Source organism: Polypterus senegalus, chromosome 9 (genome assembly GCF_016835505.1).
Source record: "Polypterus senegalus isolate Bchr_013 chromosome 9, ASM1683550v1, whole genome shotgun sequence".
Classification (NCBI taxonomy): Eukaryota; Metazoa; Chordata; class Cladistia; order Polypteriformes; family Polypteridae; genus Polypterus; species Polypterus senegalus.
In genome coordinates, this window is record NC_053162.1 from 137488081 (window position 1) to 137512797 (window position 24717).

General features: G+C 38.4%; 1 protein-coding gene across 1 annotated transcript in view; it reads right to left on the reverse strand.

Moving 5' to 3' along the window:
* Nucleotides 1–1129: 1129 nt before the first annotated feature.
* The window catches only part of LOC120535857 (alpha-2-macroglobulin-like protein 1), a 92694-nt gene continuing 69106 nt past the window's right edge, over nucleotides 1130–24717 (reverse strand). Inside the window, exons 30-36 of the mRNA XM_039763975.1 lie at nucleotides 19603–19818; nucleotides 17116–17237; nucleotides 14882–14972; nucleotides 14618–14686; nucleotides 3317–3422; nucleotides 2955–2996; nucleotides 1130–1945 (exon numbers count right to left, since the gene is read on the reverse strand). Coding sequence (XP_039619909.1) covers nucleotides 1917–1945; nucleotides 2955–2996; nucleotides 3317–3422; nucleotides 14618–14686; nucleotides 14882–14972; nucleotides 17116–17237; nucleotides 19603–19818 — 675 coding nt within the window. The 3' untranslated portion in view covers nucleotides 1130–1916. The remainder of the gene's footprint in view (nucleotides 1946–2954; nucleotides 2997–3316; nucleotides 3423–14617; nucleotides 14687–14881; nucleotides 14973–17115; nucleotides 17238–19602; nucleotides 19819–24717) is intronic.

A 24717-nucleotide genomic window follows, 5' to 3' on the forward strand; every position in this document is an offset into this window, starting at 1 on the left:
CTCTGTAATATATAAAACCATTTTACAGTCCCTCTCTTTCAAAGAATTTGAGAATTCACTCAAGCTCCATATGCGCAAAGCATACAATTATTCAACTTAAAATTATATATGAAGCACATGTGCCTCGTTTAAAATCATCCAAAATGTTTCCAGGGCAAGATCCAACATGCAAATGTTGCAGTCAAGTCCCAGCCTCACTGGGCCACATGTTTTGGGTGCACGCCAAATTAACATAATTCTGGACAAAAATCTTTAAATGCCTTTCAGACAGTGTTGGAGTCACAATTCCTCCTAATCCACTAACAGCTGTGTTTGGTGTATTTCCAGATGGGTTAAAGTGGAGAAGAACAAACAAACTGTAATTGCCTTTACTACACTATTGGCACATAGACTTTTCTTACTCAACTGGAAGAATCCTAACTCTCCTGTTTTTAGTCAGTGGGTAACTGATATTATATACTATTTGAAATTGGAAAAAATCAAGTTCTCACTTAGAGGATCTGTGCAAAACTTTTTAAAAACCTTGCAGAACCTAATCAATAACATTTTAGAATAATCATTTAAATTGAGGAAGCAGATTCTTTACCCTCTTTTTTAACTCTATTTATTTTTAAATAAAGGGGGTTGATTTGTTTCAAAACTAGTTTTGTAAAACTTGACTCGTTTGTATGGAATGTTATTTGAATTTAGTAAAATCAATAAAATCCAAAAAAAACAAACAAACGTGAAAACGTCTTGTACGTATGCGAAAGTATCCCGTATGTACGAGATACGAGATATGGGATATGTGTGGTTCAGAGCTTCCGTAATATTTTGATGTAAAATGTTTTTATTTTTTGGAAATAACATAAAATAACATTTTCAAATCTGTTTAATTTAATTTAGATCATGGGGGTCCAGATCTTATCCTGATAGCATTAAGCACAGGGCAAGATGCAATCTTGCAACCCTCTTTTTGTGTACAGCAATATATATATTTTTTTTTTTTTGATGTTGTAATTGTGACAGTTTGCTCTTTCGCCTTTCATTGACTGTCGTTTGGAATAGGAGAGACCTCTTGGGTTGGGGAGGAGGTAGTTGAGAACTTCAGATACTTCAAAAACTGCACACACAAAGCAAAGACAGAAGATGTTATTCAAGAAAGCAAATTATTTTTATTGGTGCACACAATCCATTAGGGCTACAGCCAAAAAAGGAGGAAAGAAAAAACTGCAATCAATGGATTTATTTTCCTAAAAGATATCAATAATGAAACATACTGTGTACACATTACATTAGTGACCCTGTAAAGTATAAACTACTCAAATTATAACTTTATGAGTTATCTCACACTTCCTATGGACAAATAACAGAAATGACAAACAATACTTCACATTTGAAAATGATGAATTTTCTTCAGGTTCAATAAGCATCTGTTGATTGGGTTAGGAGATGCTCAATTACCGGAATACAGCTTAAATGTTTATTATTAAAGGTGTATTTTAAAGGGTTATTTTACTGAGAAACCTGAATGTCGGTTGATCTGCATTCCAAATATCTATGTTTTTGGCAATTATTTAGATAAATACTCTGTGAATGAATATTGTTGAGTTAAAAACGTCTCCTGGAAATATAATGGCTTTGTTTCCCGATTTTACTAACATACCTTTTGGCTAATACTGTATATATACCAGAATGAATGTGACTTACATGAAGCAGTACAGAACATTCACAATCCTAGTACTTATTTATAAAAAGTAATCATCTCTTTATCGACAATTCAAAAGAAATGTCAGTCAGCTCTGGATAAAAAAGTAACATGTGGAAGGCTGGTTTCCAACCACTGCTTGATGAATTCCAAAAAGACGTTTTTTGTTTCCAGCAACAGAACTTTGGGTGAAAGAAGGTCCACATTGTCATGATATACATCTCTCCTTTCAGAATTCATTACTTTTCTCTTCAACATCTGAAAAGTAAGGTGTCTTTTGAGATATTTTGTGCATAACAGATCATGAGAATAGAACATTCAGCCCAATATAGTTTGCCATTTTGTATTCCATAACTCTAAATTGAATTGCCAATTCACAGGGAACACCTTTAAAACCTACTTAGGAGTTACTTCCAAGGTAATACTTGTAATTACTAAATGCTCAAGTGTACAATTCTTGTATTGACTTTTTTGCTTCTACATCAAAATATTGGACAGCCTACGAAGTTTTGTTTTTACTTTCACACAATTATTACCATTCTTCCACATTGCCACTGCAGCTCTGAATAAACCACTTCTAAAGATCCTAATATGGTGAACATTTGTCCGAAAGACAATGAACATAGATAGGGGTACAAGTGTGACAACTCTGATCTTAAATGAGTTTAAACAACAAATGTTTGCAATGTCATGTGAGGGCTGTAAAGAGATTTACCTCATAATTTAACCAGAACTTATGAGTCTCTGGATCAGAATGGGGAGGGCGGGTCATTGCTCTGATGTGTGCTTCAATCATAGTTACTTGTCATTAATAGGACACAAGTAAAGGAGGAAACTCCACACATAATGGTGAATTAATTGGAAAATTACAATGAGTTAAGACCTTAAATCTACAGAAAAGGTGAATATAGCTCAATATTTTTTAAAAATGTAAAAATGACACTACTGCTCTTTCCTAAATGCAGAATAAGTTAAATGACAGCCATTTAAATGTTAAGTTCAGTTAGAGATAAAAGGTGATCAGTGATCAAGAAATTGTTTGGAAAAAAAATTTAAAACGTGCGGCCACAGTGGACTCCCCATGACTGGGAATACAAAGTTGAAGGATAATGTTCCAAATTTCAATGCAATCAGTTCCCTGGGAAACGAGGTGTTTTATGTGGACAGACAGACACAATATAATGGATTTTCATGTCTAAAAAGTAAAGTTGGTGCTGTTGTTACTAAACATCTTGATAAGACAAACACTAATATTAAAGAAATATACCTGTAGTGCAAGGGGATCTGTATTCAGCTTCAGCATGATCATCTGCAAAAATAAAGAAGACAAATCCCTTAGTAGAAAGTTTTTTTTACTAGTCAACTGCAAAGACTACTGGAAGTGCTGCTGTGTGTAATCCACAGTGGTTGAAGTCATGACTAAAAAAGGGCAAAACAAAGACAAATAACTGTTCAGTAGAAATTACTCTATTTATTCTTTATGCATTATGGACATTTTAATTTACGTTTTTAAATTATACAACAATATTCTGAAACATAACCATCATGTAAACGAAAAGTACAGCATGTAAATTTAAAATGAAACCAAATAAGATGGAATGAACATTGTGCTTATCATTAGTGGCCTACTTGTTTGGTAGTAATCATAAATCCTGACAGTGGCTGGTTTCAAATTCTTCACTGCAATCTCCTCTTGAATGGTGAAGTGCAAAGTCAGAGGTTTTCTTTGTACAAGCTGAAAAAAACACAATAGAAAGGTACATGTTCTAACACAACAAAATATCAAAACCTGCTGAAACAAAAATGGAACCATATTGAGAGATTTTGAGAAATGGTTTAGAATAAGAAAAGAAAATACATACAGGATACCCATTTATGAAACTCATGCGGGCAGATATTACAGAGAGACAATGAAGAGAAATGTGAAGAGGAAGCAAGGGAGGTGAAATCGGAGGTGGATGTTTAAAGTAAAAAGATCTGAAGGAAAAGGGCTTGACTGGTGAGAAGGTGCAGTACCAAGCTGTTTGGAGAAGATGGATCAAGAACATCGACCCTACATAGAAGTGAGAAAAGATGAAGAGAAAGAGTATACTTTTTTCTTTTTCCTGTACTTCTCATCAGGGTCTGACTAGGTTTGAACAAACATTTTGCTCTCCAACTTGTCCTGGAAGAGTTGTGGAATATCTGATAAGTAAATTTATATAATAGACAGAGACAGAGAGAATAGCCACATTCCACTTACACAATATAAATATATACAATTGCACACGTAAGGATAATGGTATGGTGGGTCTTTTTACATGGACTATATTTAGGGTGTAACAGGAATGTGGGTTTTGTTTTCATGAAGTCTTCATTTTCCTCTTTAGAGTGGAAGAAGAGGGCACCCAGAAACAAATATCAGTTAGGATGAAATCAAAGATGCAACAGCTGAAGTTAATATCTGACAAACAGAAATTGAGCAACATAATTCACTGCTCCAGGCTCTATTAGAAAGTACAAAATATATACAAATATTATACCTTTGAAAGACCTTTATACAAAAAAACACAAATAACTGGGATTTCACCATTGTAATCCAAACTCCCATGTTTACTATTTGTGTTCATTTGTTTATGATATATATATATATATATATATATATATATATATATATATATATATATATATATATATATATATATATATATATATATATATATATCCTTATATATAATTTGATATTATCCGTATGTATGATGTTCGCATCAATACCTCAACTCAATACAAGTTAGAACCATGCATTGGGACTCTGCCTCTGCATCCGCCCTTCTGACATCAATTGGCAAACTGAGTAATGACGGCTGGGTATTAACAACGGTCATTGTTTAAATTTTAGCCGAACCACGCCAACATAATTATTACTCCGACTCTGATTAGAGCTGTAAAATACGGTTTATTTTGAAAATTTGTTTGTGGGAAAAAAAATCAAATGAGGTGCACCGAAGAGCTGAGTTCACATCTCACAGCCCTGTTTAAACAGGAAGCTCTTCATTACATTGGCCAAAAAGGTCTATTTTAAGCACCAATCAGTGCCATGATAACAAAATAATTTCAAGGACTTAAAAAAACAAATAATTCTTTGCAGAGAAAATATGGATTTCACAAACGTAGAATTTGTAGCCCGATTTGATTGGGCTCCCAGTCGCTTGTATATATTATTGTGGCAGACACCTCTTGGGACACCTCTTCTTTATATGGTCTGGGGTAGGACTGAACAGTACCTCCCCCGGGACACTAGATGGCAGCCCCCTGGGTAGAAGTGGTGCCTCAAATTCCCGTAAGGCTCCATGGGAGATGGAGTTCTCCACGACCCTGTTGGGATCCAGGGGTGCTGCAGTGGTTCTTGAGCCCATGTGGGCGGTTCTTCCGTCACACCCGGAAGTGTAGCCAGAAATGGATCACCAAATACCTGGAACACTTCCAGATGGGCTATAAAAGGAGCCAGCAGCCACCACTCCGGGAGCCAGAGTTGGCAGTAGGAAGACAAAGCTTGCCAGAGAGGAGTGGAGGAGAAAGGATAAAACAGAAGAAGAAAAAGTAAAGTATTGTGTGGATTGTGCTTGTATTGGGACTGTGTTGTGCCTGTGGGAATGGGCAGGGCATTGCCCACAAGCAAAGAAAACAAAAATAAAACATTTATTTGTTTTTATAAGTGTGCCTCCCGTGTCTGTCTGTGTCGGGTTGGGTGGCTGGCACGCCCCTTAGTAGTTTTGTCACACTGGCTCAGTCGGCAGGAATTCCTGGCCATAGTGAAAGGCAGGGACCTGCAGTTAAAATGTGTGATGACCCAGCACAGTAGCGTGAGGCGCACGCACTTAAACAAGCACGAGGAACGCACTCCCACTACAACACAGGCAAGCTTGCACCCATGATACCAAAGCTGCTTTATAGAAAAGGGCCTGGGGGAAGAAGATATCCAGGAGGGCTCCTAAAGCAGCAGGCGCCAACTCATACGCCATCGCAAAAGAAGCCCAGATCGGCATGCTACAGAGTGAGGCCACCTGAAAGACAGAAACACCTGGAGACGGGATCTGTAAGGACATAGGTGTTGGACCCAGGGGTGATTGGCCCTAGGGTTATTCTGTGTTGTCATATTCCTACCTCCTAGAAGTGTCGGATCAGCTTTGTTGGCCTAAGCACGACGATCCATGGGACAATGGCGGGGCTAGTGAGAGCGATTTCGACCTGGGCCCACTGCTTGCTGAGAGACAAAAGCTGGAGGACAAGCACCTGGAGTCTTACCCCGATGACGTCATGTTGATGGAGGAGGGGGCTGTGGAGAGCCAGGAAGACCTCCCCGTGTCAGGTAAGGGGGTGAAGGATGTATGTCAGCATCCCACCGATAAAAGACTACAGGCGGGGACAACGAACCTTTACCTCGATCCCGAAGATCCCCTAAGGGGGCCTGCGAGGAAGTCACAGGGCCTCGATGGCTTGCAGTTGGTGGGGTTGGACGAGGTGAGCCCAAGTCCACCACTGACCAAGGAAACTAACCTGCATTCGGCTGTGCGGGAGTTGAGCGACGTGATCTAACCCGTACAGACCTTGTTCTAGGTTTTGGAAATGCTGCAGGATACACTGAAGAGGCTGGAGAAGAAGGTCAGTGCGCCTTTAAGGACCAAACAAGGATGGATGAGGTAGCATGACACTGGATTCTCTGGCCTGAACAATGTGGCGGTAAAGGTAAGTGAAGCCTGTACCGTAAATAAAGAAATGGGAGTGCAGTGCAAAATGGTACCGGTATTAGTTAGTTCCAGTTGCCAAGTACCCGCTACTCCTACATGGGATGTGGCTGTGTTGACTGATCGTGCATTTGGGACGGGACCCGCACAGGTGTGTGTGTGGAGCTGGCTGCTAGGTGTCAGCTGCCAAAGTGCTCCACCCCAAATGTTGGCGGAAATCTCACAGACGTCCACAGGGCACAGACGGCATGGGGTCTCTTTACCTCCCATAAAGGGACCCAGACCATCGTTATGCACCAGAGCAACAGGAAGACCCAGAAAAGGGAGTGTGGGTCTTCCAATAGTGAGCACGCAATGGAGGGCTTGCCGACCTTGGCTGGGCGTGAGATGAAGCGCTACTTCCCATCCTGCTTTCATGGCTGAAGGGCACGGGAGCAGAAAGTGGGGCGGCGCTTTATAAATGCTAAAATAGGGGTCACCTGAGGAGGTGCTGCCATTTAAAATGGCATTGGACGCCAGGGGATGGCATAGGGGCAGCACCACCCCGTCCTTCTCTTCTTATTGTTTTTCAGGAAGGACCCAGGGACCCAACAGCATTAGCTCCCTGTCCTGGAAAGAAACAGCCATCGCGGGATGGGCCGCTTTGCCCCACATAGCTCAGCTGAGGAAGGTGCAGTGTGGAGGATGGCCGGGACCCTTGCCCACCCGGGACGCCTCTTGTTTCTATGGTCTGGGGGAGCAGGCATGGACTCAACAGTACCCCCCCCAGAATGCTAGACAGCAGCCCCCCCTAGGTGGCAGTGGTGCCTCAGATTCTCGCAGGGCTCCATGGGAGATGAAGTCCTCCACAACCCCATTGGGATCTGTGGGTGCCACCAGGGGGCGCTGCAGTGGTTCCTGAGCCCATGTGGGGGGTTCTTCCGCAGTCGGAAATGGATCATCAAACACCTGGAACACTTCTGGGTGGACTATAAAAGGAGCCAGCAGCCAGAGTTGGGGGGAGGAACACAAAGCTTGCTGGAGAGGAGTGGAGGAGAAAAGAAAAGAGAAGAAGAAAAAGTAAAGTATTGTGTGGATTGTGCTTGTATTGGGACTGTGTTGTGCCTATGGGAACAAGGCAGACGGTGCCCACAGGCGAAGAAAAGAAAAACAAAACCATTATTTGTTTTTATAAGTGTGCCTCCCGTGTCTGGTCTGTGTTGGCTGGCATGCCACCTAATGGTTTTGTCACATCACAATGTATATATATATATATATATATATATATATATATATATATATATATCCTAGGGAATATCTCATGGGTACTGATTTTGGGAAAACATTGGTGGAGGAAAGAGACGATGGCACACTGTCACTACCATGGGTTTCTTTTTCCTCTAGAGCAGTGGTTCCCAAAGTGTGGGTTGTGACCCCATGGGGGAGCTGCAATAAAAAACTGGGGGAATGTTTCTAAAACAAAACAAAAAACGCTTTATTAACAAGTATGTATTTTGCATGTAGGAACATAACTATAAACAACTTTAAACATAAACAACAAATGTTACAATACTTATAAAGTAAAAAAAAGGTTACTGTGATAAATGTGGCTGTTTTCAGAAGCTAGCTTCTCAAATCTGGACTCTGTGTTTGATACATGAATACACACAATGATATCAATTTGAAGCTTGAGGTGATTTCTAGCTTTTGTTTTGGCGGCAGTCATAGATAAGGAACTTAATTTATATAAATACAATGTTGTAAATGATATCAAGATTTTTAAAGCTTTGTTTGCAATCTTGGGGTTTTTTTGCATTCTTTTGGTCCCAAACTAGTCTAAGCTCCGGGAAGAAAAGTCTTGTTTCAACATTCCATTAGTAGATATTTCAATTTTTTTTTTCATATTTGTCAGAATTTCAGCCAGAACTCTCTAAAAATGGATTCACTATCCATTTATGATTGACATAACTGTTTTGAGTTTCTTCTGGAAAATATTTAAAAAGCTGTTTAAAATTGTGCAAACTTGTATGTCTGCAAAAATGAGGAGCTTAGAATTTACCCTGTTAAACATTGCTACGTATTGAAATGTACTGTTAATACGCATGTGTTGGCATTGTGCGTGCACATTTGAGTGTGCAGGGAAAATAAAAGAAGCATTGGGTCTAAGTAGGAACCAGTGTCCTGTCTATTGATTTAATTCAGCAGTCTTAAGCTGGGGCAAGGCGAAGGACTGAACATTGGGGACAAGGATCTTATGATCGTATGTCACACTCAAAAGCAAATTTAATTATTGTTCGAGATGAAAACATATGTACCAAAATTTGATTGCTATGTTTAACCCACCATGCTGTTATCATGCTGGAGAAGATGGCTAGCAGTTTTTGACTTGTTTGCGGATGGCAAAGAACTAATTTTAACAGATAATGTGTTAGAAACAGTAAAACAATGAAGAAGGGCATTACTTTTGCACCATGTGGGTCCAGATGTGAAGGATGTAATTTCTACTTTAGAAAATACCAGTGGGCCAGCGAATTACAGCAGTGCAGCAGCTGTGTTAAATGCTTACTTCATGCCCCAAGTGATTATGGCCTTAACAAGGCAAGCTTTCTACCAGCTGACACAAAAGGAAGGTGAGACTATTCAACAGTTTGTTACATGGCTTGGAGAAGAAGCTAAATTCTATGGTTGATGGTGTTAGAGACAATCAAATCAGTGACACATTACTAAGAAAGTACACTTCAGAATATATGCACAGGAAGTTGCTAGAAGAGGGTTCAAGGCTCATGCTAACACAGTCACTTGAGATAGCAGCACAATGTGAGCTTGGAATTTACAATATTAAACATAGCTAAATTTTCCACGAGTTCTTAAATGCACTGGAATGAATCAAATGTCATTTTGTCAATTGATGTTGAACAGAAATCAAGTTTCTTTGTAAAATCTGTTGATTTTATCCCTGGTTGTTATTATGTTAACATTGCAACCTTGAAAACTACTATTCAAAGTGTTTAAGTGTATGAAAATATCATCCAGGAAAGCCTGCCTAAGATGCCAAAGAGAATTGGAAAATAGATTTGTATATTCCGATTTCACACCTTGCAGGTACAGCAAAAGTTCTCCTCTTAACTGGAAAACTCTTTTCAAGATGTTACCCCTCAACGGCTATTTTACTTCCTTGTGATGAAGAACATTTTCATATAATGAACGTATGTCTTCACAAATTGAGTCTGCATTACTTTTCCATTGATGGAATTAACCACTTTAATGACATTTTAAAACACAATTTATTTCAGAATGAAAGATTTGGATGCAAGAGCTTCCCAAAAAAACTGTGTAGCATTGCAGCATTTGGCATCACTTCTTGTAAACTGTCAATGAGTCCAATTTGATGTCTTGTCATATTCTTTGCACCATCAGTGAATACAGCAACCCATTTTTATCCAGTCATTATTGTACTTACTAGTGCTTTGCATAAAAGTGTCGAATAAACATTAATTGGTAGTACTGGCCTCTAGTGGGTTACAAAATAAAATACCTTGTGTAACACTATTCACGGTATCATAGCTTACAAATACTAGTTGGGCACAGTTGCAAATATCTGTGCTTTCGTACATCTGTACTGAGAAGTACTTGCACTTCTTAATATTTTCAAGAACTTGTGTTCGAATATATTTAATCTATTTAATGTTTTGTATATTCTGTATTAATATGCTTTATCTGTTTTAGTATTCTATGCAGAAAATATTTGTGTTCAGTGTTCTATATATCCTGCTGTTCTTTCTGAGGCTCTGTGAAGCACCTTGAGCATGGGAAAAGTGCTATGTAAACAAAATATTATTATTATTAATATCTCCTGTCATGTTGCTTATTCTTCTTTGGATCATATTGTTGGAGAGATGTATTGTTTTGAGCTTGCGAGCCTCTTTTTCACCAACCATTATTTGCTCCATATCAACAGCTTTCGGTAAAATCTGATTTTCTGCAAATGTATGTGGCAACTCGATAACTTGCTAATAAGACTTTTTTTTATTAGTAGTAGTTGCTTCTGGTGGAGAAAGTTTAGATTTTGCTTGTCTTTTTTGTCTGAATATTTGGTATTTGAATGTCAAAGTAGCTTTGACAGCTTCATACTTACTTTTGACATTATTTCTCGAAAGACTACACACTGGGATTTATTGGAAATACCAGTAAAATCATATATAAGATATTTTTCACTGTACAATCTATTTTTCTTTTTATTCTTGCCACTGCCAAGCGTGGAAGGTTCCAATCTTTTTAAAAATGTATCCATCTTTAAAAAATGAGTGTATCTCTTTTGCTTAAGTGACTTTTACTTGTTAATTGGTTCCTTATAAGATCTTAAATTGTGGGGTCTATAATTACTGTTGATTCCTCAGGTATGCTGCCAAATATGGCCGGCATCATGGGTCTGGTTAAAGGGGTGCTCAAACCTACGGTTCTTCTTGGGGCACAACATGTTTCCCATGGTGCCAGCAGTCTCTCTCTAGAGCTGTTCTTTAGCTTTTTAATTTGGTTTTGGCTTTTAGTTTAATTTTCAGATTAGCATCTTGGATTATTGATAGCTCTTGGCATATACTTCTTTTTATCAAATGATTACTGATACTATTGTGAACACAGAGAGTTTATCACTGCAAAAATCTCTTCAGTATCAACAAGCCTACAGTCGAGTTCTCCTAACGTCAAAAATCCAGAATACGGCCAGAGATGGAACCTCAAAATGCAACAAGTGAAAGTATTTGGTACTGATTGTGCCAGTTGGAGGCTTGCTAAATAGAAGGGAAATAAACATGCCACATATAGAATATTGAAAAAGCAAATGAAAAGCAAAATCTATTGATGTAGAGGTGTATGTTTTGTTTCATTTTCGTTGTAGTATTAATTATTTTGTTTTATAGGTTTGTAAGTTTTCCACTGAAGAAAACCTCAGAAAGAACACATAAGGCAGATCATGTAAGACTCAATACGAGACAGACACACCCCTATATGCCCAACATTTTATACTTGAATTAATTATTGTGACATCACATTAGTGAGAATTATTGCATCACATTACAGAAAACAATATTCATGCATTTAGGTTTCTGTTCTTTTCATTGCTATGTTAAATTCTTGAAACAAATTGAATTCTTATTACTTTTTCAAATGAACGAGTCCTTAAAGAAGTAGAAGCAGGTTAGGTTATTTGCATCATGTTTTTTATTCTTTTTTTTTCTTTGGCTCTGTAGCAAGTGTCCTTGTGCTGTATTTTGCTATTTTTTGTTTTTCTTGTGGAAATATTCTATTGAATTAGTTTTATGATTAAATGTCATTTTTAAGTACTTCATATATTGTTGGTTGGTTGTTTTCAAGAAGGTACTGCTATTTTTGAACAGAATTTTGTTAATTGTTGCCACTTTGTGACATAAAACAGAACAATCAAAGCAGTATAAAGGCCAGCATTGTGTGCTTCTCGGTTGTCCAAGTTGAGGATGTAAACAACAGACTAGCTTGGTGTTGGAAGTGGTTAAGAGACATTTGTTATGCTCCAGTTTTTGTGCAAAATTTGACTTTGACATTTTGCTTGATTTTCCACGCAGTTATTAGGTACTTTTGACCTTTGCCTTCCTTTTGATTTTTTATTATCGTCTCTCCCATCTACAAGTCCAATTGTAACTCATTTTAGCCTGCCAGTTCTATCAGACAGAGCAAAATTTCCAACCATTTGTCTTTTACTTGGATAAAATTGCATGAAAAAGCAATGCAAATTACTCTTTCAGCTTGTGTTTTTTTTACCATTTCTGACCTTTTTGTTTGGCACCAAAGTAAGTAAGTGTAATTTTCCCAGTTGCCACCAAATTCTGAAAAGATGAAAGTAACTTTTTTTGCATTACACTATTCAAATCAAGTTAGATGTTCACATTAAGTTATTTACTCTTCATATTAACACCGCACATTCCACGCAGCTATGATGATATTTGCAGAGTCACTGCATAAACCCTGACACTTCCAGTTTTGCCTCACATGATCATGTGGGGTCAAACGAAACACCATGCACAGTGATTTTCCCCCAATTCTGTTTGTGGATCGAACCCAGGATCTTTACCAAGATAAATGGTGCCCACCTGCCCAGGCCATTGAAGTTAAGCAGCCTGGTGGCTTTACTAAGTGCTGCTCTTTTTAGTGCTTTATCATCTTTCTCACTCACTCACTACACAGAATCTCAGGATAGTTCTGCTCTTTCTGACAGCATCCCTCTCCCATGTCTATGTGGCCCACCCACCCATTCTCATTTTATGCCAAAAATGCTAATGGAAAACATTGATATTTTTTGTCAATAATATTTTACATTAATGTATATGGGAACCATCAATGACATGTTAGATGTTTCTATCTTAGATATAGATGGCTGCCAACTTCTTCTCTTCATAGTTGAAGTTATTTATGTTTTGTAGTTTCCATACCCACCAGTTGTGTTTCAGGCAAACTGCATGACTTTATTGTTTTTTCATTTTACTTACTTATATTTCTTTTCATTTAATTAATACTCTACGTATTGTTACTTTCTTGTTAATTGCAAATAACTCTGGTGAAGGTTGCATCATATGGGTGATACCAATTTAGTAAGGAATTTTTGTCTTTGTATTGCCTTTGGAGACAAATCTTGTCACACTTGTGGACTGCAAGAATCCCAGACCAATACAGAACATGCTCACGTATACATATAGACCTATGCCCATAGGAGTCAGAATAGACCTATTTAGGGTAAACAAATATCCAAAGTTATTGAATGTGTGTTAAAAATTGGAGAACTTCTAGAAAACCCAGAGGAGAATGTAAAAACATTCCTGGGCCAGGATTGAACAGTGGAGCTGTGAGGCAACAGTACTACGTAATGGGTACCATTCTTCATTTTAAATAAATAGACAAAAAGTCCCAGATGGTTGTAAACTAATAAAAGATCCTAATGTATATAAAATCATTTTTAAATATTTCCTTTTAAAAATAAGTACAAATAAATGTTTAACTGCGGTGGGTTGGCGCCCTGCCCAGGGTTTGTTTCCTGCCTTGCACCCTGTATTGGCTGGGATTGGCTCCAGCAGACCCCCGTGACCCTGTATTTAGGATATAGGGGGTTGGATAATGGATGGATGGATGAATGTTTAACTTATGTTTACAATGTTAGCCTCCATGAATTAATTTGTTCATTCATTCATTTAGAGACAAAATCTTTTTTGAGATTTTTTACTAAAATCAAGTTGGTTCTGCTTTGTTAAATATGTGTTCACTTACAACTTTATAAATATCGATGGTGGCAAAATAGGTTCTCATTTATTGAAATACAATATTTCGTAGAAAATATTGATATTAATTTCTTTAAAAATAAAACGATTCCACTATATTTTTAAAGACAGTGTGTGTCAGTTCTGTGTCTGAAATTGTTACTAATTTCTGCACAATAGGTACTTCAGTAGTTTGGAGTGGCAGCAGCATTACTTAAATTGTCTACTACTCCCAGCAGCCCCTGTAGTATTACACCATTGAATAGTGTAAGAGTGGCAAGGGTTGCTGGAAAAAAGGATAATTAAGCATTATCTTTAAAAAAGAGTCAAAAAACCTCCGGGGGAATCACCTTCATTTTTATTTATCCGTTTCTACACCTCTCACTCCACCTATGGAATACAAGCACTCTTAGATTACAGTTTCATTCTAGATTCATGTGCTGGTCCTGTGCCTGCTTGTTCGTGTGATTTTGTCTGTACACTTGGCATCTCAATTTATTATCACCATCATTTGCACCTGCTCTACTGAATATGTATTTTGGACTGTGTCATAAATGTTGATTGTTTATCATCTATTGCCTAGCATGTGGTTGGTTTCATAACCACCAGGGAACTGGGGAAGGTGTTTGTGTACACATTGTTTTTTTAAATAATAGTGGTTTTTTGCCTTCTTTATTTATTTAATATATACTTTATTATTTATTCATTGTGCCTCTTTATAAGTGTTACTGTGTGTGTGCCTTCCAGGTCAAGGCTGGAGTTTTCCTGGTGTCCCCGCAATAACTTAAACAAATCACCGTCTTCAGGCAGTGTGAAACTTAGCATCCTCACAATCGCTACAAATTGCATATATAAAGTCATAGGCTAAAATGCCACTACTTCTTTAAAGTCACCTTCTAATCAAGACTTTTAGTCTGAGATTTATTTACGTAACAGGCCATACATACCTCCTCGAGATAGATGTCAATGTATCCTTTATCCTTGTCAATACGTTTCACAAGTGGATTATGTCTAAGCTGCAGTTAAAAACAGGAAATGAAAAAGAATGAAAGTTATTAAAAAATGTTACTATTGTAAATGATACAATAGGTGTTATTTCTAGAAACACAACTCAACATGAACTAACATAGCCCATTAAAGCATGTAGTAAAGTTACAAACAAGTCGCAAAGCAGCTGCCTTGGTTCCTGCAGTAAGCTGTACCACACTTACCATTGAAATGGACACCATATCCACATGATACCCTGAAAGCAGTTTGACATTTACAATGACCATGTTAGTCCTGTCTCGATTTCCATTATATCTGAACAAAACGAGAAGAAAGTAAGACACAGTCTTTAAAGTACTTAACCATTGATATTATAGTTTTAGTCAGTAGCTTTGATGCATTTCTCAGATCAGAATTGAAACTTTCAAAACTACTTGTTGAAACTCCATATCTGCTTATTAGTTGTGCACATCACAACAGCAAATTCCTGTTGTTCTGAACATATAGCAAATGCTTTGTACAGCCATGTAACTGATTGTGTACAATTGTCTGCTGTGTTTTTACATTCTCATTTGCTTTTGTCATCTCACTCAAAATGTGTTAAGCTAGTTCTCTGTCAATTAATCCTTCCAGTCAAAACATCTACTCATTATTTCATTGCTTTAGTCATTCTGTGCATAAATGATGAACTAGTTGTCATAATCTTTCTAGCATATTTACTTATTTATTTGGTATATCTGAAATTTATAACAGTAGTGAGTAATTGCTCTCAGGTGACTCTTAACCTATAATCATGAGGCATTAGCTGAACCAACGATCAACCAATTCTCTACAATTGTTCACAGGTGAATTAAATGAACCTTCAATTTACTGTAGCATATTATACCAAGCATAACACAGATTATTAAATTTTTCCAACATGGTAATTGACCAACCACAAGCTAATGAATAGGTGCAACAATCTGAAAAGAGGCGAGTTAGGGTGCATGGTGGAAGAGTAAGGACAAAATAGGGGAAGATAAGACCTAGTACGCAGGTGAAGTAAGGACCATGTTGTCAATCATGGTCTCACAATGGCTGAGGATAGTCAAAGGCACACTCCTTCCCCCGGATCGGGGATTGGCGATGGGAGAAGCATCCTCCTGCTTCCTCCAATTTTGCACCGGCTAACTTTCGCTCAAGCTCTTCACTATATATCCATTAAACTCCAAGATTCTTTTAATTTCTTTCCTGTTCATTTTTCATCTTGCCATTCCCTGCCCCATCCATGCAGGCTTCTCTTATTCAGGCTGCTTAACTTGAGTGCAGGTGTGAGAAGCCATTTCCTCCATGGCGTCACTGACGCGGCTGACTGATCTGCCCACCTCCACATGAAATATACTTATGCACACCCCCACCCAATTGACGCCTGTACCTTCTTGAGGTACAATTATTTAAAATTAGCCAACTCTAACAGTGTCTTGGACCAACTATACCACAGGACCTTTAATTGGTCCCTGTGCCTGCAAAGTTAAAAATGTAAATATCTCCTTGATGTAAAATAGAGCTCATTAAATGTGCTTAATAACATAAAATAGTATGCCATGATACACTTTGTGATTTTATTATACAGCATTTGCAGGTGCAGCAGAACTATGAATAGTATACAGTCTGAAAAGGTTGGGAGCATGCGTTGATAGAGCGTTTCTGCACCCAACACATGATGAACCACCTGGACTGGGACCCGAGTGCAGGGGGTGACATTTCAGCACACCACTGGAACAGCGTGAGGTCTTTTACGGTGGCTGAAAAGCTGAGGGTATAATATAAACTGTCTGTGTATAATGTTGTCTTTTTAGTCTTATCTTAATACTGTGGTGAACTCTTTCAAATGCAATGCCAGACTTCTCCCCACTAAACAGTTTTCTGCTCTTTCCATTTGAGAAAGGAATAGATGCCCCTAAGGCAACATTTTGACAATGGCAGGATCGTGTTAGTTTAGTGAGTCCACAGTGGAGTGTAAACTGATCAGTGAACTGTAGCAGTAGGTTTATTGTTACATTCACTGTGTCATGACCATGAAGGCAGAGCAGCAGCAGAGTTTTTCATCAAAGTCTCTTGATAAACTGCTCTATCTGTGACTCTGACTCCACATATGTTTTCTAGCTGAGAGTACTGACTAAAAAGGTAAGATTATAAATACAAGAAGTAAAAATAATGTTTCTTTTCAGGGGTTAATGTCCATGAAATGTTGCAGAAAATAACCAGATATGAGGTTTGGGAATATGGTAGGCATGCTAGTGGAGATCATCCAGCATGTTTACCATAAGAAAATTCAAGGGTCATGCTGAAGGTCCACAGTCCATGTGAACATACTTGGTAACCTCTGCTTAACCTTGCTCAGTGTCATTCCAAGACAACTCCTGTTTGATTAATTGATACACAAAAACATAACTGGATCAATAAAGATCTAACTTACCCAACAACAATTTTGAGGTGTAACATATTTTTCTCACTACTGTTGCATTTTCCTTCAGCTTCAGCTGTGATGTTGAAAATTGAAAAGTCTGGAGGTGGTGGAACATTGTACTCAAGTGCTAGCTGAAAAAAAATAAACAATTGTACAGAAAAAAATTGTTTTGTCATAGAATTAAACAATTGTTTATAAAATGGTTGGATTGCAAAGAAAGTGTGTGTACGATATTGAAAACACAGGTGCAGAACCAAAACCCTTTATGATTGCTTAAGGAGAAGCACAGTGCAATGGCATGGCTAATGAGAACGACATCTAATTCTGAACAAAAACACCTTGTGTTAGTATTTTACGTATTCTGTCTAGTTGGACAGTTATTACTATAGAACATTCTGGTATCCCTTCATTTGGAAAAAAATAAACTTTCAAGAAGATTGAAATTGCTCAAATGTGCCATGTTTTCCAGGGAAAATATGATTGACATCATTTCCATTTTGTAGGCTGTGAGGTGTTGCCATGTTGTGAGTTGATTATTGTTTCTCAAGAATGTCTTCTTTGACTTTAGTGCTTTTAATTCTGGTTATCACATTACTGAAGAGCAGGTGTCATCTGAATTATGAGTAAACATATTAGGGTGACCCTATTCTGCAGCAAAGGGAGTCAAGAGGACAATTCTCAATGAAGCAGGCAGCATCTTGTAAATTTTCAGGATTACACACAAATGTGGATAAGCATGTAAATAGTGATATGTTAAAAAAATGGTGTCATTTCTGGGGTTAACAAATGTCTCCTGCAATTGGTGCAACATCATGCAAGCACAGGATCCGGTCATAAAGTGACAGCTAGTGAAGATGCAGGGTTGTTGTGCACAGCAGTAATCAACTCAGAAAAACTGAACAAATACACACATGGTGCATGGTGAGGCAATCATTTCAAGGCTCAACCACACAGCTAAGCAGAAAAGAGCGTGCTGTGTGCAATCAGGCATCAGAAACATATTAATTAACTGTCAGCTTAGTTTGAATCCAAGTATTTGCTGAAGATATATTGAAATAGTGTGATCTGGTTGTACAGGAGCCAGTGTTTACCTGGGGGCTCAGATTAGAGAAAGGGGATGGTTGTTATTTACTTCATGAAGGACTAACATTTTCTTAATTAAGAAGTCTCACTGACAACAATTTAAGTATCCATTGTTAAAACAGATAATAATACTTAATTCAACATGTTCTACAGTATATACTGATCAGGCCAGAAATGGACGATCTCTGCACTACGACTTTGCCCATTTTTTAAAACATCTGTGCTAAACTGTAAGCTGATAAAAAGTAAAAGTGTATTGTCACGTATGGGCGTTGAAGGACTCCTTCACAGGCTTAGTTAAGGTATGTGGTAACCTGCTGAGATGGGGGTGCTGCCACTAACTTTGTCCGCTCTGTCTTCTTTCCTCACAGTGCCAAGAAGCAGCCCAATGAGGGCATCTATCCCCGCCCATTCCAGTCTAACCATCATAAAAGTTGGGCCTCCCAAGAAAAGAGAGCCCCAAGACAGGCTAAAGCAAGATGAGGGATGGAGCATCATTTCCATTAAAAAAAAAAACTTTATTTCATGAGAAACCCCGGATCGGGGATTGGCGCTAAACCACACATTTTTCTTTCCTTTTTTTGTTCATTTCAATTCATCTGCCAATGAATAAAGGGGGTGCATTGGTTGGTGTGCCAAAAATGCATTGTTTTCGAGACTTATTGTGCCACCCGACCACAGTATACTTATTACTTTTGTTGAATTCTTGTTACATGTTTGCAGGTTATGTACCTTAACCTGTCCCTCAATAGCTGTCACTAGAAGACCATGACTGCACAATGACACCAGCATTTTTTTTTTTCTAATGAGCTGCTTCATCCAGGATGTGGCATTGATGTCCTATAAAATGCTTCCAAAATACTCTTTTTTGCAGCATTTTAAGAGTGTTGCTATTGATTTGAATCAAGTAAGCGTATGGCTGAAAGTGCTTAAAAACTGCTGTATGCAAGGGTTTCCTCATCTACTCACTGCTAGGTGTGAATAGTGTCATTGAAAACAATGGCAAGTAACTTTTTTTTTTTGAGTGGTTTAGGTCAAATGCTAAAATGTTGGAAAAATACTAAGGTGTGAATGGGCTCTCTTAACATTTTATTAAGGGCAATATTCTAACAAATGAGCTTAGTCAAAATTTATACATCAATATTATACATTGCATTTCAGTGCAATGTTTGCACAAGGTTTTCAGAAAGCAAAATACATTACATTTTTAAATAAATAAATGTGTTAAATGAATAATGATAAAACATTGATAGCTTTGAAAATTATTGTTTAAAAAAATAAAACAATAGTTTATACACTATACTTGCATTTTAGGTTTTAATTTGGGTTTCTCTTTCAGAAAGTGCAAAAGTTCACTTTGCAAAAATAACAAAAGAAAAGCCACTTGATGTGTAAGAGATTGAAGACACTGACCTGCACAAAAGAACATACATCACCCTCTGCCTGAACACTGTATATCCCAGGAATTTCCAGCAGAGACCTCTCTTGATAGAGCAGGCGATTGGTTTGGTCCAGATGGAACTGTGCCTGAAATCCTTGTGCAGAGCTAATGGTCACTGTGCTGGAACCATCAGGTTTATACGTTTGAGCAGCATAAAGAGCCAGAGCCTGCAGCGCTACAACTGTGTCCTGTAGAAGAAAAAATCAATAAGAATGTGGATATTGGCCTTATTCTTGGAATGGATGGTCAAGCTCAATAAGAGCTCTTAAAAACATATAATTTTAAAACATGATCCATTTATACAGCCAAAAATATTTTTAACTTAATATAGTGACCCAACTCATCTGTTTCTCTTAAAAAAGCAGTTCTGAATATTAAGGAATCTGTTGATTTTATCTGAGAACAGCTTGGCGTTAAAAGTGAGCATTGTTTGTTTACAGCATATATTGACCTCTTCTGTGTAGTTGACAAAGTGGAAGGCATACATACAGTGGATTCAGAAAATATGCAGAACCCCTGAAATTCTGCACACTTTATTGAATGTACAAATTTCACATTTTTTTCTCATCAGTCTACACTCAATAACCAATAATGATAAAACATATTTTCAGAAAAGCATGCGTATTTATGGAAAATCAAATGCTGAAATTAAAATACATTTTGTAAATACAATGTGCAAAAAGTAAAGACTATTCATTTTTGATCAAAACTCTGGCCCTGATATTCATTTATAGTTACAGGAAATGCTAAAACTATTGTAAATAGTCATCAATGCAAGATGAATAGTAATGTACTTGCTGAAGTATCACCAGTATTTAACTTAATACACAGAAGGAATATGACTTCTCCTGTGTGAATGCTATTAATGATTTTGTTGGCAATTGAATGTTAATGCAGTTTTACAATTTGCAAGCGTATGACTTTACATCTGCTTTATTTGTTGACTGCTAACACACAACTGAACTACTACTGTTCTTAGCGGAGCAGATGTATATAAGGTTCGTTAAATTGGTTGTATTGACATGAGAGCATCACTGTTGTATTCTCCTAAAGAAGACGAAAAAAATTATATATAGATGTAGACCCTGTGACCCTGTAGTTGGGATATAGCGGGTTGGATAATGGATGGATGGATGTATATTGTATTATGTACGATTTTGAATAAAAATGAGCATTGCATGAAAATGTCATATGAAAATTTTGTGCAATATAGCTAGTCTTTATATATATAATTTGCATGAACAGTCTGGATGATTTTGTGACTTCTGCCATCTCACTAAATATTGTAGTTCACTTGCAGTAGTGATTTATTCGCGCTAATCCGAGGAAGAGTTTGAAGTGTGATGTCAGGAGTGGGAAGCTAGGTGGGGCCCTCCTCACTTATGTGCCAGCCTACGTTCGAATCGGTCTACCTGTCACCACATTCTGGAGCGTAACTTGCTTTCGCTTAGCTAGAAATAGCTGTTTGTTTATTGATTTTTAAAGATTGTCCTGTTTCATTGCTACGCAAGTGGAGCCGCGGGGGGCAGGTAGTAGTAGATATACAGGTATATAGATATACATAGTGACATCCAAGCTTAGAAACATTGTGCTTTCAGTAATTGAAGTTTTTCATGGTAATTGAAGTCTTTAAAAGTGTCAGTCTTGCAAATGCAATTAGACTTTCCCCAGCTGGGTTGCTTCTGGTTTTCAGATCCATCTCAATATTAGCGGACCCTTCCCTCTCCAGGAAAGCAGCTTTCAGAAGCAGTCTGAACTTTATTAATTTCTGGACAAAAACAGGTTGTGTTCTATTGGATTTGTTTGTTGCACTTTCCCCTTTTACTTGCTACTCAAAGACTTGAATGCTTTTTCCTAAAACTCTAAGAGTAAAGTGAACAAAACTGAAAAGCAATGGTGCTGACAAGCCTTATTAACCTTTGAATAAGTCACAGCATGAGCTGGCATTCCATAATACAAATAAGTAGCAAGCCTGCTGAAGTTGCACATTGAATTCCAAATTGAACAGGAAAAGTAAGCATTCCTTGTAATGACAGGGAGCTAAATAAAAGAACAAGAATTCACTGGCACTAGATGTTGGTGAGCACTGTGCCTGGCTGAGCACTACATTGGTGTAAGAAGTGGTACGAGGAGAAAAGCTACAATCTGACTGAACAAAGTGCTAAGGACTGCAGAGACCCAAAATGAACTTGCTGCTCTTTCCTGAGGAGTTACTGGGGAGTTTAAGACTGAGATCTGGAATGCCATTTGTAGCAGCAGTACAGGAAGAAAGACAGTGGAGAGACTGCTGCCTCTGTAGCTGCACCACCAACTGTCCATGTGCCAAGTTCTATTGGCCTGGGTGGAGCTTCAGGGTCAGATAGTGGAGTCGCTACAGAGCAGCCTTTGATGGCGATTCTCAAAGCGGAGATAAACACCTCGAATGCTGCTTCATTAAAGAATGACATCTGCAGCTCCATGACAAGGATAAATCGGAGTCATCTGTAGGTCAATGACAAGGAGTTTCACCTGATCACATATCACTACATAGAAATGCAGCACTAAACACCTCAGCTGCATGGCATGACAGCCCAGATCTCAACATACCTTATTTGGAATCAGACAATACACCATTCAAAATCCCTGCTGTGCCACCTAACAACAAAGTGCTCAACACCAGCACTGATGTGTCTTTGTCACCGTCTGCACAGCTGCTGCAGAAACAAAGACAACCTCACCATGTTTAAGAGTTTGTGCACCATAGCAAGGAGTCTGAAGTGATTGTTGGTGACAGAAACTTCAAAAGGAGGGATATGTAATGGTGCTGACAAGTGTCATCAGCAATGAGTTGGCATTCTATCACACAAATGAGCAGCTTTAGTGCCTACTTGCGGGGAACCAATAAAAATGGCACACCTGCCATTACAACATGCACATAGAATTTCAACTACTGCATCAAACGCAAGCAATCCTTTTAAGGTCAGAGTAATGGGGGTTAAAACTTAATGCTTTCTCAGTTTATTAAATGGGACATGTAGTATTTAATTGAGTGTTTTGCTTAGATAAGATGTAGCTTTTAATTGAGTAAACTATGTGACCAAGACTATGGAAAATTACTTAACCAAGCAAATAACATTTAGCTGACAGACAAGCAAAAACAATATACTGCTGGGGAAGCCAGGTAAGGGGTGGGAGTCAGATGCAAAGGGAGTGCTTGCAGAGCTAATGAGGAAGGTAAAAGAGGCCAAGTATGAGATCGCTTGTATAAAGGGGTCCGTTAGATGTGTTCCTGTTTTGAACCATAGGCAAAGAAAAATTGTCTGGGATAAGAAATGTATTTTTGCACAGTATTTAATTCTAGGATACAAATAAACTTGTTAATGTAGAGAATTGTGGGGAATGTGCAAATGGAAACCAAAGGTTAAGAAGAAGTATGTTTAAGCTCAGGTAAACTAACCAATTTGTACATGTTCACAAGAAGATTATTTAACTTATACCTCATAATTAGCTAAAAATAATTTCAGATTGACAGAAGAACAAGATTACCAAGAATACAATCTTAATTATTTGATTTTTAGTAATGTCACAAGCTTGTTCCAGGATCTGCCTCTACTTCACCTGATAACAAAGGTATTAAAAAGAATTAAACCGACATCTTTACAGAGGCCCCTTTGCAGACTTATTGAGCCAGAAATAGACTCAAGCAAGAACTTCTTCTTCCCCTTTCGGCTTCTCCCATTAGGGGTTGTCACTGCGGATCATCTTGTTCCATGTCTTCCTGTCCTCTACATCTTGCTCTGTCATATCCATCACCTGCATGTCTTCTCTCACCACATCCATAAAACTTCTCTTAGGCCTTCCTCTTCTCCACTTGCCTGGCTTCTCTATCCTTAGCATCCTTTTCCCAATATACCCAGCATCTCTCTTCTGCACATGTCCAAACCAATGCAATCTTATCTCTCTGACTTTGTCTCCCAACTGTCCAGCCTGAGCCGAACCTCAAATGCACTCATTTCTAATCCTGTCCATCCTCATCATACCCAATGCAAATCCTAGCATCTTTACCTCTGACACCTTCAGCTCTGTCTCCTGCTTTCTAGTCAGTGCCACCGTCTCCAACCCATATAACAAAGCTGGTCTCACTACTGTCCTGTAGACCTTCCCTTTCACTCTTGCTGATAACCGTCTGTCACAAATTACTCCTGACACTCTTCTCCATCTTTTCCAACCTGCCTACACTCTCCTTTTCACCTCTCTTCCACAATCCCTGTTACTCTGTATTGTCGATCTCAAGTATTTAATCATCCACCTTCACCAACTCTACTCTCTGCATCCTCACCATTCCACTGACCTTCCTCTCATTCTTACACATGTATTGTGTCTTGTTTCTACTGACCTTCATTCCTCTCTTCTTTAGAGCATATCCCCACATCTCCAGGTCTCCTCAACCTGCCCCCTACTCTCGCTACAGATCACAATGTCATTAGCAAACATCATAGTCCGAGGGGACTTCTGTCTAATGTCATCTGTCAACCTGTCCATCACTATTGCAAATAAGAAAGAGCTCAGTGCCAATCCCTGATGTAATCCCACCTCTACATTGAATGCATCCATCACGCCTACTGCAGACCTCACCACTGTCACACTTCCCTCGTACATATCCTGTACAACTCTTACATACTTCTCTGCCACTCCCGACTTCCTCACACAATACCAGAACTCCTCTCGAGGCACCCTGTCATATGCTTTCTCCAGTGTGACCCATCACTTGCACGATAGACATATGCGCGCCGACAAAATAGCACCAATTAAAACGCGCCGACAAAATCGCGAAAGTTTCATTAAATGTGAATTAATAGTTTAAAGCATATATAATAATGTTTATTTTAGAAGTCAATATTATGAGAGGCAGCATGCCATCAGCACGGCACACAGATAGTCCTTAAGATCACGCCCTGCATATGTAGGAAGAATTTCAGCAAGGGTGTCACACTCTCTTGGCCTCTCTCGCGATTTTGTCGCAGCGATTTTGTCGGCGCGCATTTGTTGAAAACCAGTTAGCGGGTTTGTCGGCGCTCATTTGTCAGGCGCATATGTCTATCGCGCTT